The sequence below is a fragment of the Esox lucius genome, chromosome 4 (genome assembly GCF_011004845.1).
Source record: "Esox lucius isolate fEsoLuc1 chromosome 4, fEsoLuc1.pri, whole genome shotgun sequence".
Lineage (NCBI taxonomy): Eukaryota > Metazoa > Chordata > Actinopteri > Esociformes > Esocidae > Esox > Esox lucius.
This window is the reverse complement of record NC_047572.1, coordinates 18944961-18964281: the sequence shown is the minus strand read 5'-3', so window position 1 is coordinate 18964281 and position 19321 is coordinate 18944961. Positions and strand designations below refer to the sequence as shown.

Here is a 19321-nt window from a genome sequence, read left to right as displayed (position 1 = left end):
TGACAGCAATGTTTTGGGAATGCAAGGGGAGCCCATTCATGGCCATTATCTAAGCATTTTCTCTTTCATAACACTTTTCACCTGTCAACCCCCACAGCTCTGAAAGCAGGAGGCTGGCATTCGTTCAGCTTGTTTTAGAGCAGAGCAGGAGCCACGGTAAGAATGAATTAAAGATACACTCATTTTTAAGACAGTATAAAGACTTCACTTTCCCCACAGTCAAAAATGGAAGTGATTCAAACTCTGAACTGTCTGAATTCTCCATTTCCCTATTAACATTTCTTAAATCCTCCTCTACATGGTATTGGCCTAATTGATGTTGCATGAACATTAGATGTAGCCTATTTTGCAATGTCAAGGTGATTGGCTGCTTTACTATATACTAGTATGTACTATGCTTTACTATGTAGTCCCTTTCCAAGGTTTCCCAAGGTCTGACTATTGCATGTGTGATTATTTCGTATTGAGGCTACAGTTTCCCCCTCCAAGACATCGAAGCTGTAATAAATAAGTAACAGAAGACAGAGTCAAATAGATTTTCCAGAGGCAGTGGAAAGACACCGTCAGTCTAATAAGTTGCGGACACATTCCGTCCCAACATTGCTAGTCAAAACACACAGTGCCGTGAATGGGGTAAATGAATCAACAGCTGAACATAGAGAAAACAGAAGAGAATATGTTGGGGGGGGGGGGCATACTGTGAATGGACACCGGGTGCAGTATGCAAAGGCTGTCATCGTAGGTATGGGAAAGAATATCAGCTGGGGCGGTGATAACAGGAATGCCATTGTTTTGGCCATGGGGAAGGTAGACGCCAGGAGATGTTAGCCCAACGAACAATAATACCGTCTGACTCTGAGAAATCATTATTAGACTTCTGGATATATTGCAACCTCACAATTTGGTAAAGTCACAAAAGTCAGTATGACAACATTATGCTCAATGTCATTAACTTTGGGGTGATTCATCTGAATACATAGTATATACTTTTTTTTATCTCTGAACATATAGAAAACATTATAGAAAGTATCAATGCCATTCTATTTAAAAGGCAAAAAGAGCCAAACCTACAAGAAAGAAAGAGTAACAGTGTTAGAAAAGGGGGGCAGGTGAGAGGGCGAAGGGTGGAGAGAGAAACATTAAGAGGGGAACGAGAGGTGAGACTGAGCGAGATCATAGAGGGGGTGGAGGAGAGAGAACCAAAGGCAGTGCCAGAGCTTAGCATTTTTCCCATGTATAGCCAGGATCTCAGGAAGAGACGAGTGGGCTGGAGGGTTAAGCTCTAATCCAGATGTATTGCTGGGGGACCACAACAGAGAGGCAGCTAGGGTCCGACCTCTCTAAAACAGACCCGACTCTCTTCCATCCTGACTAATACAGACCTAGTGTTGCTCAGTTCACAGCAGAGACTATACCAAGACTGGATATCTCACTCCACTATCAAACCGGTGTCCCACTTTTCAGGCTACTTTGACTGCTGTCATCACTTTTTCTTGGAGGATTTTGCAGGTAAGCAACATACAGTATTTGACAAGAGTTGGAAGTATATCGCTATATGGTGAGGTTTGCATTGCTGTCGGTGCAAAAAGGTATTGCTGATGGACACATTTCATAGGTGATCAGTCAACTGAAGCCAAATTTGATCAAATTATTCTACCATATGTTATCCAAAGAGCCTTTGCATGAAGAATTTTTGAATTGTCAACACACAGGCCAACTGAGCACATAAACCAATTATGAGAAAATAATTCAACCTAGTTGAAAATTAATTAAACACAGATCAAGACATACATGTATGTTGTCATATGATTCATGTTATTATGGACTGACTGACATGGAATTAGGATGAATGTTAATGGCTGCAAGGCATAGCTTGCGAAGCGTTTTAACATAATGCACAAGACTCAGTTTTGACATGTGGAACATGCCCATACAGAAACCACATTTGAAATATATAATTTTAGGTTTATTTTAGGAAATATCAATTATACACAAATTAGTGTTCAAGTATTTTAATAACTTTCTATGCATTATGAAATATATTTTAGAAGTAAAATTTATTTGGAAACATCACTTGACAAATGTTTCTTCTTATATATTTTTAACACATATACAAATTCTTTCAGTATGAGAGTGCTCTAGTCCAACATTTTATGATCAGAAAAAACAATCTGATTACATTCCTAAAATTGTACATGTTAAATGGCAACTTCAAAGGCCAAAACTGAGTCACATAACCTGTATTCACAAAAAGTGTGAATGTTCTTCATAACACACATTTACTGAAAACATATGGGTGCCATATTTTAGGAATTGGTATTTTGACTGCCAGAAGGAAACATATGAATTAGATATATGTAGGTCCCACTACAGGCATTTTTCTGGAGCCTCAGCTCTGACAGGTACAGGTGATTTGTGCTGGTGAGGGGAAACTCCTCTCTCTCTTCTCTAGTGAACAGACATATCTTTCTGTAAATTCATACATATAAAGACCAACTGACTGACAGGTGGCAGTTACCTGTTCTAAACATATTGTATGGTGACATGTGACCGATTCTGTGATTGTGTGTGTGTTTGTGTGGACCTGAGCCCCGGGACCAAACCTCTGATATACCTGGCCTGACAATTCTAGCTGTCCCCATCCAAAGTCCACCCAGCTGTGTTGTTGATCTAGATTCTGCCTGAAAACTGCTGTTCACAGTCCAACTGGTCGCTTTGCGATTTGAATTAAAAATGAAACAGAAACAACCAAAGTTGTCCAGAACAGATGACATCATGCTGTGTCGTGAGTGAGACAGTCAACATTTGAGAGAGTTTTATACATATTCATATAAACTTGACCCAGCACCAATAAAAGTGCCTTCTCTCAAAGAGTGGTTTCAACCTTGTATTTCTTGCTCTTTGGGGATTTAGAATGAATATGTTTTTGAGCAGTTTGTGACAACTGCTTATGTAAAAAGGGCTTAAGGAAACACAATTATGTGATTGTTAGATCAAAAGCAGAATTGAGCTAAAGTAAACTAATACACTGAAATATCAAACACATTGTCACACAAAAAGTTGTATGCTCAGAAAAGTCTGCATGATAACTTTTGGACAATGCTTTAAAAGCACAGCTAACAACTAGCAACCATATAACTGGACTACTTTACCAGAAACATCTCTCAGGTTTCACTCCGGGCCTCAGCGATATATGGGCTGTCAGTGTGTCTTATTCTTACTCAGAGGGGGTACTCAGGAAGAGGGGAAGGAAGCTCTGCATAATTGGACCACTCATCATGAGTCATTATCATACCAACGACAGACAAGGTATATCACTGTTGCCATGCAGAACCTCTGAACACACTGCATGAAAAACAGGTTAGTCTGTAACCAACAGGTCAACACAAGGCAATGCACTAAAAACACAAGTAAGATTAGCTTGTTTTATTTGCCCTCAGGGTAAATATTTTTGGGTTTGGGAGGTACTGTACTTGTCATGAGTGTTTTGAAGGATTTTATTATTTTAATTGAGCTCTTAAATGCAGAGACAAACTAGCAAGGACATGCCATAAGTATGTATCGCTTTGTATTATCTAAGGAAACATTTCTGTTTCTTTTTACTATTGATTCCGCAGCAGCTCTGTGTATTTGGAGATGAAAACCCTAAAGATATATATAATTCCTAGAATGTTTCGGCAAAAATTACAAAAGCGAGACTTCCACTTAACAACACAAAGTGGAATTCAAACTAAGAGCTGTAGCGAGGTCTACTTTCAACCATCTTGATAACCGCACGTCGCACCTACACCAACAAAGTTATTTGTCATTTCCGCGACTACAGTATTCTAAACCCGATCATGTTAATTCACAACAACAACGGCTATAGGTGAAATTACTGGAGCACCCTGACCTTTCCTCTCGCATGTCCGCGTCGTCCTAGCTCCGACGATGGCGTGAGAGGCCTGCCATGGCGGTTGAGGATGTCGCTGTCCTGGCTCCCTGGCTGAGGCTGAGGGTGGTGCTGCTGCTGTTACTGGTGCCGCTGCTCCTCCACCCGCTGGCTATGTGTGCCCCGTGCCCAGGCGGCTGCAGTTGCCCCGGTGTCAAGGAGGTGCACTGCACATTCCGCCACCTCACCTCTGCCCCACGCAATCTGCCCAAGGACACGCAGAGGGTTAACCTGGGGTAAGACACACAATTTAAATAAGAGAAAGGTATGGAAATAGTACGGGGAACGTTACGGAGTCATGCTACTGCGAGTCGTCTGTACGAGCATCTGCTAATGTAATGGATTATGGGAATTATTATTGGGGATTGAAAGGCTAAACTCATATGCACACGTTAACATAATACAAGATGCTTGAAGCAAAAATCGCTGAAGCAAAAATCGCTGAAGCGAACTGAGAGGCAGAGGCCAATCAGGACTTCTGGCACGAAAGGCAAACATCCTATAGCTGCCATATCTTTACTGAACCATTTTCAGAAAGCAGGAACTGTGAATAATTATGTGGATTATAAGGATTAACCCACTTAAGGATTAACCTGCTTCAAGGGAATTGTTACATGGCACATTAGTGTATAGGAAGAATCCTTCCTCTGCCCGCTCTGAAAGGAAAGGCATTACCCTTTGCTTCAGACTGCCACGGTCCCCTCACAGGTTCGGCCGTGCAGCCTACTTACATTCACCCCCTGAAAAACCAAGACGCTCTGGGTAATGGGAATTGAAACTGATATTTCATCGTTTTCTAAGATCACACTTACTTCAGGCGAACAATTTGCAAGTACATGTGCAGGATGCTGTTGTTGGAATAGTTCACACAGGTGGAACATAATAACTTGCCTTGCCAATAGATTGCTCTGTTTATTCTCAGGATTCTTGGCTCTTTACTTGGATTTTGGGTTGATGTTTATATTTCAAGCAGGCAGCTCCTGAAAGTCTCATTTTCGCATTGTGTTGCTTCCTCCCTCTCCGTGTCTCTCTCCGTGTAGCTATAACAGCCTCCAGGCAGTGCAGGGTTCAGAGTTTACACATCTCCGCCATCTGGAGATGCTTATGCTCCATGGGAATGACATCATTACTGTGTCTCCAGGAGCGTTTTACAGCCTGCGCTCGCTACAGGTAAGGACCCCAAACAGGCTGGCAGCAAGGTTACCTGGCAACCTAAACTACATTCTCTGGCAAAATTCTACATCACGTCCACAGATTTCACACTCTCTTCTCCGCAATGAGCCTGGATCTATGTTGCCTTAAAGGCGATTTCTACATTTTTGGTTGGTCTTAGAAACCGATTGGTTGCGCTATAGCCAGAACACACATAGTTCAAACTGATTTTTGTTTGTCTTTGCTTTGTACAAAAGAATGTATGTAGCGAATGAGGCGTCAGGCATCCTCTTCTTTTATTCAGAGCAAGAATGATAACTGTAGATATAGTAAGTAACAGTCTTGGGGGTTGTCTCACCACTGAATATTCTGTCACTTGTCTAGAGGCAAATCAAACTAACAATCTGTCTTTCCTGACAGATTCTGAAGCTGAGCTACAACAAGCTGAAGGCCGTCACCCCTTCAATGTTTGAGGGCTTGGTGAGCCTGGTGCGACTCCATCTGGACCGCAACAACATAGATTTTATTGAGCCATACACTTTCAGTGGGCTCACATCTTTAAAACTATTACAGCTAGAAGGGAACAAGCTTAGGGACCTCCACCCACACAGCTTTGTCACCCTCTCTGTTCTGGGGAACTTCTGGAGCTCTGGTCTGCGTCACCTCCACCTGTCTGACAACCAGCTTCAGTACTTCCAGCCTAGGACCCTGCAGATGCTCAGCAAGCTGGAACTGCTCTCTTTGCATGGCAACCCATGGACCTGTGACTGCCATCTGCTGTGGCTTCTAGAGTGGAACAATAAACATGATGGTGAGGCCTTGCTCTCTTTTGTCTATTTTCTCTTTTCTCTCACTCTCTCTCTGTGTGTGTGTGTCTCTCTCTCTTTCTAGATGTTTGTGCTGTAGAGGCTGCCATACAGAATAACACATATGAAATATCTCACTGTGCACAAGCTTTCACTTCACAACAATGATAAGACCCATGTGTAGTCTCTGATCATGCAGGTGAAAGGTTGATAATACATCAGAATGAGTGTGTGAATGATTATGTGGTGTTTTCTTTAACCAAGTAGGCCTGGACTGCAAATATGTATCTATAATTGATCACTTAATCCCTGAACAGTGTTCTATTTGGGTCAGTATACACAATCTGCAGTTGTGCTCATAAGTCTGCATACCCTGGCAGAAATTGTGAGGGTGTGTGAGCTCTAAAGGCATGGGGAATCTTTAATGGCAAGACGAATGCAGCATATTTTCAGAAAATAGTGGCAGACAATTTGCATTCTTCTGCACAAAAGCTGCGCATGGGACGCTTTCCAGCATGACAATGACCCTAAGCACAAGGCCAATTGACCCTCCAGTGTTTATAGCAGAAAAATGTGATGGTTCTGGAGTGGCCATCACAGTCTCCTGACCTTAATATCATCGAGCCACTCTGGGGAGATCTCAAACGTGCGGTTCATGCAAGACGACCAAAGACCTTGCATGACCTGGAGGCCAAGTAGAATGGGCAGCTATACCACCTGCAATAATTCAGGGTCTCATAGACCACTATTACAAAAGACTGCACGCTGTCATTGATGCTAAAGGGGGCAATAAACAGTATTAAGAACTAAGGGTATGCAGACTTTTGAACAGGGGTCAGTTCATATTTTTCTTTGTTGCCATGTTTTGTTTTATGATCGTGCCATTCTGTTATGACCTACAGTTGAATGTGAATCCCATAAGAAATAAAAGACTCACTCATGTTTTCTTTACAAATGTTACATATATTACCAATTCTCCAAGGGCATGCAAACTTTGGAGCACAACTGTATATCTTTTTCTGAACCCGGTAAAGTTAAGGTAAACAAACTGTCTGTCTCTGTCTGTCTCTCTGTCAGGAGTAATTAAGTGTAAAAAGGATCGAGACGCTGCCTCCGGTGAGAACTGTGCTATGTGCTCCTCGCCTCAGCCCTTAAACGGCAGCCAGGTCCTGTTGTTGTCCGCTGGTCAGCTGGCCTGTGAGCGGCCCTCCCTCGTGTCCCCTCTGAAGAAGTGGGACAGCCCCGGCTGGGACGAGGCAGACACAGAGCCTGACACCCCCTACACCGGGGACCTGGAACATCCCTTGGGCCAACTCACCTTTTTCCTGAGCGACAGCCACGGCAATACGGCACATGTGGCCTGCGACGTCCAGCGGCCCAGCGAGAGCTCCTCCGTGACGTGGGAGAACACGCGGACACCCGGGGAGGTGGCGGTCAACGTGAGCCTGATCAGCCAACTGGAGTGCGAGGTCGACCGGGATGTCCTGCAGAACCTGTGGAAGCTGGTGGCCTACTACTACGAGAGCCCCGCCATCCTGGAGAGGGGGGCGAGGCAGGAGAACACCAGCCGGGTCACGTTTCAGTACTCCCAGGTTCACAACGAGGAATCCATCTACTTCACAGATCTCAAAGGACATTTAAACGCTGAACCAGAGTGGCTCCTCCAGCCCAGGGTCACCATGCAGCTGAACAGACGGCAAACAACCACAAAAAAACTGGTGCTGGACTTCACCACGTTGATCACCAAGCATATCAGTGGCAGGGGAGAGGAAGAGGACGTGCCGTCCTCCTGGGCCCTGATACAGAGAGGGAGCCCACGGAGGGTTCAGTCTGTGCTTGAGGGCACTGAGGTCAGTCTGGGGTGCACAGTCATCAGTTCTGGGCCCCAGTCTGTGGAGTGGATGATGCCGGACCTATCTATCATGGAAGAATCCAATTCTGGCTTGGTGCTGTTGGAGGGGGGCAAATTGGTCATTAGCAATGCCAGTGTGTCTAACTCTGGTGTGTATCACTGCCTGGTACGCACCAAGAACGAGGTGGACATGGTGCCTGTAAGGTTGACGGTGAAAGAACGCCTTCTCAGCCCGAACGCTCTAAATGGGAAGGAGGTAGAGGTGGAGATCGGGGAGTCCCTTTCCCTCCCCTGTTATGTCACTTCTACTCAGCCCAGCGAGACGCTCTGGTACCTCCCCAGAAATCAGATTTTACTACCGTCTCAACCAAACGGGAGGGTGTTTGTCAGTCAAAATGGAACTCTGGTGATCAAAAAGACAACTCACGAGGACACTGGGGAGTACAGTTGTTTGGCTTCTAACCTCTATGGGGTAGACATGTTGGCTCATCTGGTGGTCATTACCGGAGAGAAAGACTCAGATGCCGAGGAAAAGGGTGAGACGAAATCCTCTGGTGTTGTAACAGGCAGAGGGGAATCCACCTTGTTCGTGAATGAGGACGCAACTGAGGGGTCGGGATTCCAAGAAATCCAACGGCCCCATGCTACACAGTCTCCAAAAAGGGCGGGCGGAAAACCAAGGTACCCCGGAGGGTTTCTACGGCCTGGTATGAAAGTAAAGAGGATCAAGGATAACAAGAGGAAACCTAATAAGTCTGTTAAGGAACTCGACCCCAACCGCTGGGCTGAAATCCTAGCGAAAGCTAACGCTAAGCCTCCAACTGTGTCTCCTACAAGACAACCACTAACCATACCAACCACAATTAGAGCAACAACAAGGACAGCCATGACCACTGTGACCACTCCCGAACACATAACTACAACTAGAGAATCCAATATAACAACGACTACTACTGCTCGTACTATAACCACAACTTCCACAAAGCAACAGACAGAAGGGGAATTTGACTTTGCTGAAAAGCAACCAGAGCCTTTACAGCCTCCACCTAGAAAACACGTGACACATGCCCCAAGACGGAAACCAACACCTGTGAATCGTGGTATAGGGGACCCAAACACAGGCCCAGGCTCAGTCAAAAACCTGTCTGCTACAGAAACCCCTCAAACCGTCACACATCCTGTGAAACTAGAGAACAAGCATGTGGGCAGGGAAACAAAAAGAGTTAACCTGAAGAACAATCATATTTCAACAAACAGACGCAGACCCCCACACAGATGGGGCCGACCCCCACAGAGACAAATTCGCCCTCTGAACCCCACCGTCCCCTCATCACAGAAACCACAGGTGACCCTTTCTCAACCCACAGTGAAAAACCATGAATCTCCTGGATTACGCAATAACAATTCTAAAACAGAGGAACATATTCGAGTGCAGACACCTTTAATTTCAAAACACAATTACAATGAGCCGGTTCCTCCACCCGTCGAGCCTAGCAGTGCCATAGACAAATCAGATAGCATCCACACAGAATTAAAACCACATTTGAAAGATCCTAGTATATATCCCTTTTCAAACAGGTTGCAGGTGCCTGAAGCAGAGACAATCACCTCGCCCCAGCCAAAGTATATTCCCACCCCAACTGAAGTTGCACGACAAGAAAGGATTTTGGACATCTCAAAAAAACAGGATGACATAAAACAGACCACTCCAAACAGGCAAACATCCCCAAAGACAACAAGAACAAAAACCACTAATATTAATTATGACATTAACATAAAACCGGATTCATCACTTGACCCAACTAATATGTCAACCACCCTTGATCTAGATAAGGTCGCTGCCAAGACCCAGGTAACAAAGGTCAACATTAAAAATCCACTTCCTAAAAAGTCCCAAGAAAGGACAAATACACATTCAAAAACCACTGCTGCTCAGATTAACATTCTGAGGAACGCACAAAGTAACTCAGATAAAAAGAATATCTCTCAAATAAAACCTGATGGTCCTGATCTTCCCATGCACCCTTGGATGGTTCAAATAAAAACTCAACCCCATGCACCCACCCCCTATTGGCCTTACAGCCGCTTCCCAGTGTGGCCCTCAGTCTATGGTTCAGGGACATATCCTGTATTGACAGAGAGGCCCTGGCTTTACCCCCATTTAGGAGTTCGGGGCTCTGGGGTCACCAACCGACCAGAAATCACAGCCGAGACAGTCAGATCCTCGGCTTTCACCTCTCCCTCACCGTTCAGTGGCACAGAAGGCTCGCTGACCTCCTACTCACCCCACAAGGACCCAGGTTCACACAGCAGGACCAGACAGCAGGATCTGTTAATGCTCTCGAAGCTCAGAAACAGATACAGGCAGGTTCAGCTCAACCGTATCTCAAAGCTAGGGACGCGAGTGACACCGAAGCCCAAAATCACTGACCCTACACCCAGACCTTATAACCAGCCTCACATTCCGTCATACACGTACCAGCCGGTACCCCAAACCACCACTACGCCCATGCCCACCAATAGGCCCTACTCCACAGCCGCCGTCCTGTTTGGCAGCCGCTGGCACTGGGTTCCGAAGAGGATAAGCACGCACATGCCGTTCCCCAACCTAATGGGTGGTGGAGTGAAGCCTAGGATCACTTCGGTGAACACAGTCAGTGTGTCCGCCTTGGCTGAGGGAGATGTTCTGCTGCCCTGTGAAGCGTCAGGAGAACCCCAACCAGCTATCTCCTGGACCAAAGTATCCACAGGTATTTATAAAATCTTTTGGCTGGTGAAATCCTTTGCAGTGATAGCTTTCCCTCTCTCTAATGAATTATATACTCTCTATAAGGCATGGCATAAACTTTATGACTTAAGGCTGTCATGTGCTTACAATCATTAAAAGAAAATAGAAAAGCCTTGGCAGTTATCCATAAGGAAGTGTCAATGTGCTGCCCTACTGTTTACATGGGAATGAGAAGTATTATGTTCAGCATGTGTTTTTCTTTTACTATATTTTATGTACACATTTCTTTTGTGGTCAATCCCTTTCATATTTCTCACTGTCAATTGTTATCTTATGTCTAGTTATGTCCTTCATTTCAAATTAAGTATAGTTAGTAAATGTTTGAGCAGAAGATGTGGAGAAATTGTAGCATACCTGTTTTTGGTTCATCTCTCATATTATGTTTCAGGTTAAACTGACCCATTATAGTGTGAAGGGGCCCTATAAGCATAAATAACCAGAAGACATCTGCTGTTAATGATTAAATTAATGTTTCAAATGTGGTTTTCTACTAAATTGTTCTGAGTGACCTAGATATTCCCCATTTAAACTTTCTGTCTATCAGTTTGCATTGACTTGTAGTCTCCTTATACTTGCTTTAGACAATTGGAAAATTATCCTCCCAAACCACCCTGGTAAAGGTTGGGGAGAAGCCAACCAAGGTTGGGGAAAAGGGGTTGTGTCATTGTTTCAAATAGGAGATGACTCAATGTTTTTTCACAGCCTTTTTGTCATATTTACAAAGGGTGCCAATAATTTGAGAGGGCACTGTCCATACATGCACAACTAAATAATGTCTGTGGTCTATAGGTCCAACAATATGAGATGCATAGACTGGCAGGGCGGACTTTCAGAGCTAACTAACACCAAATATTGCTTGTGAAAAATCAAAATTTTCATTTGAAATAAAGTGCAAGGTTCACTTTGACCCGGACTTATATAGATTTTATTATGTTTCTTTTTGTATTAAAGTAACATTTTGTTTTACTATGCTGTTATATTCAGTTCATACAATACTGTCATTATCTGATCTTGAATGAATCACCTTGAATGTACCATGTAACATTATACAAACACCAGTCAGCAAAGTTGCCAGTCCTCTACTAGGCAACTACGTTTTGTGAACTTTATCTGTTTGGATAAATGTTTTTAAACAGGATTAGCAGACCCTTTATAAAGAATAACATTACATCTAAAATACAGCCTTTTACAAGCGTGTTAACATTCTGGGGTGGGTAGTGATACTTACATGCATACAGTAGTATAATGAAGGCTCCAAAGGATGAGACATTTGTAAAATGGATTAGCTAAATGGCAGTACCTGAGCTCAACTTACAATTGATTAATATATCATACTATTATGTTTGACAATGAGATCCTTCACCAAACCTACACTGTTATTCATCGCATTTAAGACACTAGACTAATCCAGAGTACCTACGGTGTGCTTTTCTTTTCATTTAACCACAGGCGCTACCATCCAAGCCAACACAAAACACGGACAGAGATTTGAAGTTCTAAAGAATGGCACCTTTGTGATTAAAAACGTACAGCTACAGGACAGGGGCCAGTACCTCTGCACGGCACAGAACACATTGGGCTCGGACCGAATGGTCATGACCGTTACTGTGCAAACCCAGCCTCCCAAAATCATACGTTCCCGCTCCACAGAGGTTCCAGTATATTTGGGCAAGCCTATAAGTTTAGACTGCGTCGCCTCAGGCAAGCCCCAGGCACAGATCTCCTGGATTCTTCCAGACAGGACCTTTGTGCGTGATGTGGGAGCTCTTGAGAGGCCAGCCTCTCTTTTACCTAATGGCACTCTGAGGATCCAAACAGCTAACTTCTCCAGTAAAGGAGACTATAAGTGTATTGCTAGCAATGCAGCCGGAGCTGACACGGTAACGTATCACATTCGCGTGGTGGCCTTACCACCTACCATCAACGAGGAGACCTCGGAGAGCGTCGTCATTCAGCCAGGGCGAAGTGTGTACGTCCACTGCACCGCCAAGGCGGAGCCTGCGCCTGTGCTAAAGTGGGCCCTCCCTGCAGGGCTACATGTCAGACCTTCCCAGTTCCTTGGCAGAAGACTGTTTGTCTTTCCCAATGGGACGTTGTACATCAAAAACCTCTCTCCGGCTGACTCGGGGAGGTATGAGTGCTCTGTGACCAACGCGGTGGGCGCGGCCAGGAGAGTTCTGCGCCTAAATGTCAGAGAGGAGGCCTCCAGTCCACGACAGTCACAACAACCGTCCCAACAGCACAGAGTTACAGCCATGTATGGCTCCACTGTGTACCTGCACTGCCCGGCGTCCACTGGCTCTCCCCGTGGCACACTGTGGCAGTTGCCATCCAGAAGACTGCTGGAACATCGCTACAGGTAACTCCACCATTCATTAAATCAAAATTACATGGCCTTTTTCCCATAAAAAGGAGACTGAGCTGATATTAAGTATCAGACGGCTGTAAAAAACGAATTTAATTAACTGTGTATGTTAAAAAATTAAGCTAAACCATTTCACAGCAGCTTCATAACTCATATTAGCTTTGTTGAGTTCATCAGCTGAGTTTCTAATTGCTCTCCACTCAAGTTTCTAATCCCTTTCCAAAAGCTTTCCAGTGACTTCATGAAGTCCATCTAAACTTAGCCCTTAGTTTCAATCAAATTCCACAGTCAATCAAGTGTCCACTGTTGGGGACAATAATATGATTCTTACAATTTGGAGGGCATCTGTAAAGTATACCCAAATATTTGTGCTATGGACCCTAGAAACAAAATATGAATTAGACAAAAAGTGATTTGGTTGTGGGGGATAACAGTGTAACAGATAAACAGAGGGAGGCCAAGGCTTTAGAGAACACAATGAAAACACATATTATTTATTTTCAAAAAGATAGAAACACATCCTTTCCAGAGGCATAGCCAGAAATAGTTTTTGATGAATGGGCTATCATGGATTTGGGAGGGCAGAAATTTAAGCCCTCAATTGTTATTATCATGTCAAGCATACACTACTTTAATACAAAAGTTTACTGCTGCACACAAACCTTTTAAGACCTATTTGGCCGATCAAACAGTGATTTATTACAATGTAAATCCATTGCTCTTCAGAAGCAATGGGTGTCTACTGAATACAAACGTAACAGTCGCAGCTGTTGTTTTGGCGGCCGACCCGCTTGTTATTGCGGCAACCCTGATGAGACTTCTGATGTTTCTGGCATTGGATCAGGGCTGCTGCAGCACGAGGCAGACCAATAGTTTTTTTAAGGAACTACTGTGTTATTCATGAAAAAAAATCTATATAGAGCATTTTTGGCTACTCATTCCTGACTTGTGCAACCTAAACAGGTGTGGCTTTAACATCACTGTTTAATGTTTACTTCCGCTCAACAGGGTGTTATTCCCTTAGTAATAGGAGTTGAGACATACAATTGAAAGTATTCGAAAGCCTAACATTTTCCATTTTAAATACTGGAGCGCTACTGGAGCTGGAAAGACAACTGTATCTTCCTTCTGCGTTCAATATTTGCTTTCTTTTGGCCTGTGTTTGTTTACATTTAGTTGTGAGTTTACATTTATGCTAACTTGTGAGTTTACATTCAGGCTGACTTGTGCTAAAAATTAACAACATAATCGTTGCCTTTTTCAATCTGGCACCTGCCTAGATTGAGTGGGTATTGAAACCTATATGCTAATACACTATTGGTTTAGCAGTTCAAACAAAGCCTAAAATAGACAGAACACATTTATTATTCCAAAACTGCAGCTCATGGTTGGGAGATATTTTCCCAACTTTAATCAATAAGTCTGTTATAAATTTGTGATAAAGCCATCTTGATGTGGCAAACAGAGTAGGCAAACATGAGGAGTCATATTGTATTGTTTGCCTGTAAATACTTGATAGCAATGGGTTTTTTTTACCCAACAGTAGAGAGCAGAGACCAGAGCTGAGCAGTAAGAAAACCTCACAGAGTTATTGCACACGGCTCTGGGCACAAGACGTTCTCTCCTTGTGGCTCCATTCATTATATTGTGTAAAACAGTGAGTGTAGACCACTATTTACTTTCCAATTACGCCATCTAAGAAGAACCACTCAACTTTTCAACTGCTTGTTTTGTGCTATGCCTAAAATTGAAGACGGTTGATAATGAAAATGAAAAACGTTGGGCTGAGCATGCCAATACCTCATTGCTGACCAGTACCGTAACGAAATTCAAAAGGGAAAGGCAGCTGTTTCTCTAACGTTTTGTAAACCTGCTCCTAACCAAATAATGCACGCTCCACGCCCAGCTGCCTTCCTTCTCCACTGCTAAGCCAGTGACAAATTGTTCAGTGGCCCTGTCAGGGTGGATGCTCAATAGAACATTTATCCTATTTGACAACGGTGGAGATTAACATTTTCTGTATAATACTGTAAAAAATGCTGCTCGATGTAGGTGGTCAATGCTCTAGGGCTGTAGAGCAGTGCTATTCAACTCTGACCCTCAAACCCAAGGATCCCAGTCAGATTCAGTACTCACGTCACAAACAAATGAATGGATATTGTGGGTGTCAGATAGGAGTTTCACTGATGCGGTTTGGCGTAGATATACATTTTGGGATGAAGACCTGACTGACAAGAAATGTGCTAAAAGATGTTTGAGGACCACGTATTGACTTCTTCCAAGGGATGGAGCTGGATTAGTGTAATAACAACGATAGAACGCGTGCCAGTGTCTATGAATGCTTTTTTCACCAAAGGTTCACAAAATGACAAGATCAGGGAAATTTACAAAAATAACATCAAAGATCAGATCTGGTAGTAACATCTCACAATGCAATATCCAAATGAAATTGTATTACTCATAGTTCCCACGCAGCTCGGTTGGTTGCAGCAGTAGTGTTTGAAGAAGAGCCAAGGTAGAATGACGGTTCTTTTATTGTCTTAATAAGAAGAATTTCTGCAGCGTCCACTTTACGAGATTAGTGGTGTTGATCGTCCACATAAAAGGCATCGGTGATGCTGACACTAAAACGTGATTCAGAACGTTTCCTCTGGTCCTTTCAAACGTCAACAAATATCTGTGTTTTGCTGACGTTGAAGGAGTGGTTGTTGTCCGGGCACCACAATGCCAATTTGCTTACCTGTTCCAAGTAGGTTATCTTGTCGTTGTTTGTCAACAGGCCTTAAACTGTTGTGGTGTCAACAAACCTGATGATGGTGTCACTTAATAAAAAGGGCTGAGGACACACCTCTGGAGGTGTAAGAGTCAATGTGAAGAGAGCAAAGAATTAATTAAGCTCTCTTGCTTTTTAATCAGTGATGATGTGTAGTCCTTGCCACCTTTCATTAGTCTGAGTTTCATTGATTCATGACGGAATTTATACATAAATAGATTTTACCTCGGGCTGCCTCTGCTAGGCTTTTTATGGACTTCCCTAAGAGTTAGATTTTTCCAAGTTGACTTCTCATATTCCCTCAGACAATTGAGCCTTAGTAAGTTACATGAATTACAGAATATCACTTTAAATTCAAAAAGCGAGACATCCTGCTTAGAGACACACAATAATAATTTCTTAGTATGCCACAAAACGCCAGAGACTCATGATGGGGCAAACCCTTTCAGTTACTTAATTTTGCAGCTATTGTTTGAGAACTGTTTGTCAGCTCTGAATGTGGTGCAAATATGCAGGAATTTGCTTTTGGTGGATGGCTCCCACAGTATTCAATAAGAAAAAAAAACACATAGGAGAGACGCACTGTTGTATCTTGAAAGCAGCTTTTTTTTTTTTTTTACCTTCTAACTACACTGACTAAACTAGTATGAATAAATTATTACTCATAACATGACTTGAATGTAAATATTCATACAAAATAAAATTTAATTAATCTTTTTGTCACTATGATTGAGTGTATCAAAATCTGTCTTTTTTTCATTCTCAGCCCTGAAAGATCTGTCACTGTGTTCTCCAATGGAACCTTACGGATCGTGCAACTGACTGAAAAGGATGGAGGCCACTACCTGTGTATGTTTCAGAGGCCCAACGGTGAAGACATGGAGCTGTTTCAGGTGGAGGTGCTCATGACACCGCCAAAGATCAAACACCTGGGCAGTGCCCAGAAGAGGGTTACCTATGGAGAGAATGTCCAGGTGGACTGTGTCGCCTCAGGCCTCCCTGACCCAGAAGTGTCCTGGAGCCTCCCTGATGGAACTATAATCAACAATGCCCTCCAGTCAGACGACAGCGGTACACGTTTCCGCCGCTACGTTATGTTCGGTAATGGAACACTGTTGTTGCAACAGATGGGAAAGAACGATGAGGGGGACTATACCTGCCATGCCAAGAATGAACTGGGAGAGGATGAGATGAAGGTGAGCGTCAAATTAGGTCCAGACTCCCCCCGAATCACATCCAATTCTCAGCTTGTGCTCATGGCCCGACTGGGAGAGTCTGCCTCTATGGCGTGTCAGGCCACTGGGGAGCCTCCACCAGCCATTATGTGGCTCTCCCCAAGCAATGATGTCATAACATCTTCAACTAAATATAAAATCTTAGATGATGGGACATTGGTGATAAAGAGGGTGACTTTGGCCGACCAAGGAAAGTATGTTTGTGTGGCAAGGAATTCTGCTGGGGATGACATCAAGAACACGAGGCTAGAAGTGGAAGGATTAGAACCACACATCAATGAACAACATGGACGAAGCCGTATGAAAGTGTTGGCAGTATCATATCAAACAACATTGCTTGACTGCAAAGCAGAGGGCAATCCTGAACCACTTGTTTCCTGGGCAACACCTTACCGTCTTTCTCTGCCAACACCTTACTTGGGAGGACGCTTCCAAGTCCACAAGAATGGGAGCCTAGAGCTGCGTGGAGTAAGGAAGACAGACGAGGGTCAGTATATATGTCAGGCCAAAAATAACTTGGGAGAAGCAAGTCTGGCTATTGAGCTTGAAGTGGCATCCATAGCAGAGAAACCAAGCTTTGCCATGCCAAACATTGAGATTTTACCAATAAAGCAAGATGGAAGTGATATAATTCTGGAGTGTACTGCCCATGGTAAACCAAACCCAGACTTTGTTTGGATCCTGCCAAATGGAACAATGTTGACACCAGGAACTAGACTTGAACGGTTTACTCACTATCCAGGAAATGGGACAATGCGCATCACCCAGCCAGGGACCATGGACAAAGGTGTTTATCGTTGTATGGCTAAAAACGTGGCTGGGACAGCAGAAAAGCGTTACAATTTAGAACCAGGAAAAAAGCCTGTGATTCGAGGCACAACTGGGGGCATGAAGATCACTTTTGGCCAAATTCTGAACTTGCCATGCTTTGTGGAGGGCTGGCCACAAGCCACAATCACATGGACACTACCGAACGGCCTGGTCCTGGACAAGCCACAGACTATTGGGAGAACTACATTTTTGTCAAATGGTACTCTCCAACTCAGAGAAGTTGCCACATTTGACAGGGGAACCTATGTCTGCCAGGCCATGAACACATTTGGATCGTCTACGTTGTCATACCCAGTTGCAGTTACAGTGTACCCTCCACGCATCACAAACGCACTCCCTTCTATTACTAGGGTCCACAGGGGTTCACCAGTAACACTTAACTGCATCGCTGCAGGCATTCCAAAGCCTGAAATAACATGGACTCTACCTGGGCGAACCACACTCGTTCCCAACAACCGTTTCACTGCACAGGGAGGAATTCACATGACAGTTGAGGGGAGCTTGGTCATAAAAGACCCCATGCTAATGAACTCAGGGATTTACAAATGCAATGCAAAGAATCCCTTAGGAAGTGACTTTAAAGCCACCTATCTTCAGGTGATCTGACCCAGTAACCAAATAGGGTGTCTAAATGAACTGTATCTAACAATTATAAGAATGTGAAACCTAATTGTCTAGAATACCTTGGAGTGGAATTGTGTAACTGTATCATGTAATATATTAGGGGTAAAAGCATAAGAACACTAACATCACTATAATGAGTAAATTAGTAAAAGGCGTGCCTTAAGTCTTGGCTGGAATAAGCATTTGGTCCAACAAAAAATAACTTAGTTGTGCCTTAGAGAATGCTTTCTTTATTTTTATTTATAAAAATGTCTGTGTGTAAATATAAAAGTATACTATTTACTTTGTTGGTTAAACTATACACCTTTTCACAAAGATACTGCTTACCTAGTGCCTACTGCTCCTCCTGACCATACCAAAAAATAAATCTTTACACAGGAATCTGTCTGTATGACCTCTCCAATTGTAAGCAGTGTGAATCCCATTCTGGAAAAAACGTTCGGTTTTCATGCAAACTACTTGGAACAAATGAGCCTTTCATAGAATGTAAAAGCAAGCTTTGTGTGATACAAATGTTCTAATTGTTCTAGGAGAGCTAATCAAAATGGAGACCAGAGAACTAATTCTTCCAGCTCTTTTTAAACCAGGGTTATATTAGGTGTAAATACATTGTTAACAAATATTTACTAAATGTAAATGACGACCTATATATGTAACTATAATACGCCTACATTAATGTGCATCACTGATTCACTCAAGCTGTAATATACACCAGACACTTACGTGTCTTGTGTGGACTCCGGAGTAGGCTTGTTTGAGGTTAATGTATGTACGCCATTTTGGATCATGGCATCTGATCAGCTGAATGGATCACATGAGTAACAAAATAAAACCTGTGTGAAGTACATTATTTACGTTACATTAATAAAATACAAATATTTTATTGACACAAAATGCGTTGGACTAAATTACAGCACTATTGTGTTTTATCTTGAGGTTATAAATTAAAGTACACATTACCTAT

At 43.3% G+C, this 19321-nt stretch overlaps 2 protein-coding genes across 2 annotated transcripts; both read left to right on the top strand.

The window, feature by feature from the left end:
• The first annotated feature begins 1192 nt into the window (after positions 1 to 1192).
• Positions 1193 to 9706, top strand: LOC117592765 (matrix-remodeling-associated protein 5-like). The gene is made up of 6 exons (XM_034291979.1): positions 1193 to 1509; positions 3923 to 4167; positions 4972 to 5101; positions 5504 to 5894; positions 6967 to 9593; positions 9692 to 9706. Exons 2-6 carry the CDS (start codon positions 3950 to 3952, stop codon positions 9704 to 9706), a joined length of 3381 nt encoding a protein of 1126 aa, XP_034147870.1. The 5' UTR covers positions 1193 to 1509; positions 3923 to 3949.
• On the top strand, positions 9679 to 18361 carry si:ch211-159i8.4 (matrix-remodeling-associated protein 5). The gene is made up of 3 exons (XM_034291953.1): positions 9679 to 10491; positions 11979 to 12888; positions 16434 to 18361. The coding sequence occupies exons 1-3, from the start codon at positions 9759 to 9761 to the stop codon at positions 18337 to 18339; spliced, it is 3549 nt and encodes a 1182-aa protein (XP_034147844.1). The 5' UTR covers positions 9679 to 9758; the 3' UTR covers positions 18340 to 18361.
• The last annotated feature ends 960 nt before the right edge of the window (positions 18362 to 19321 follow it).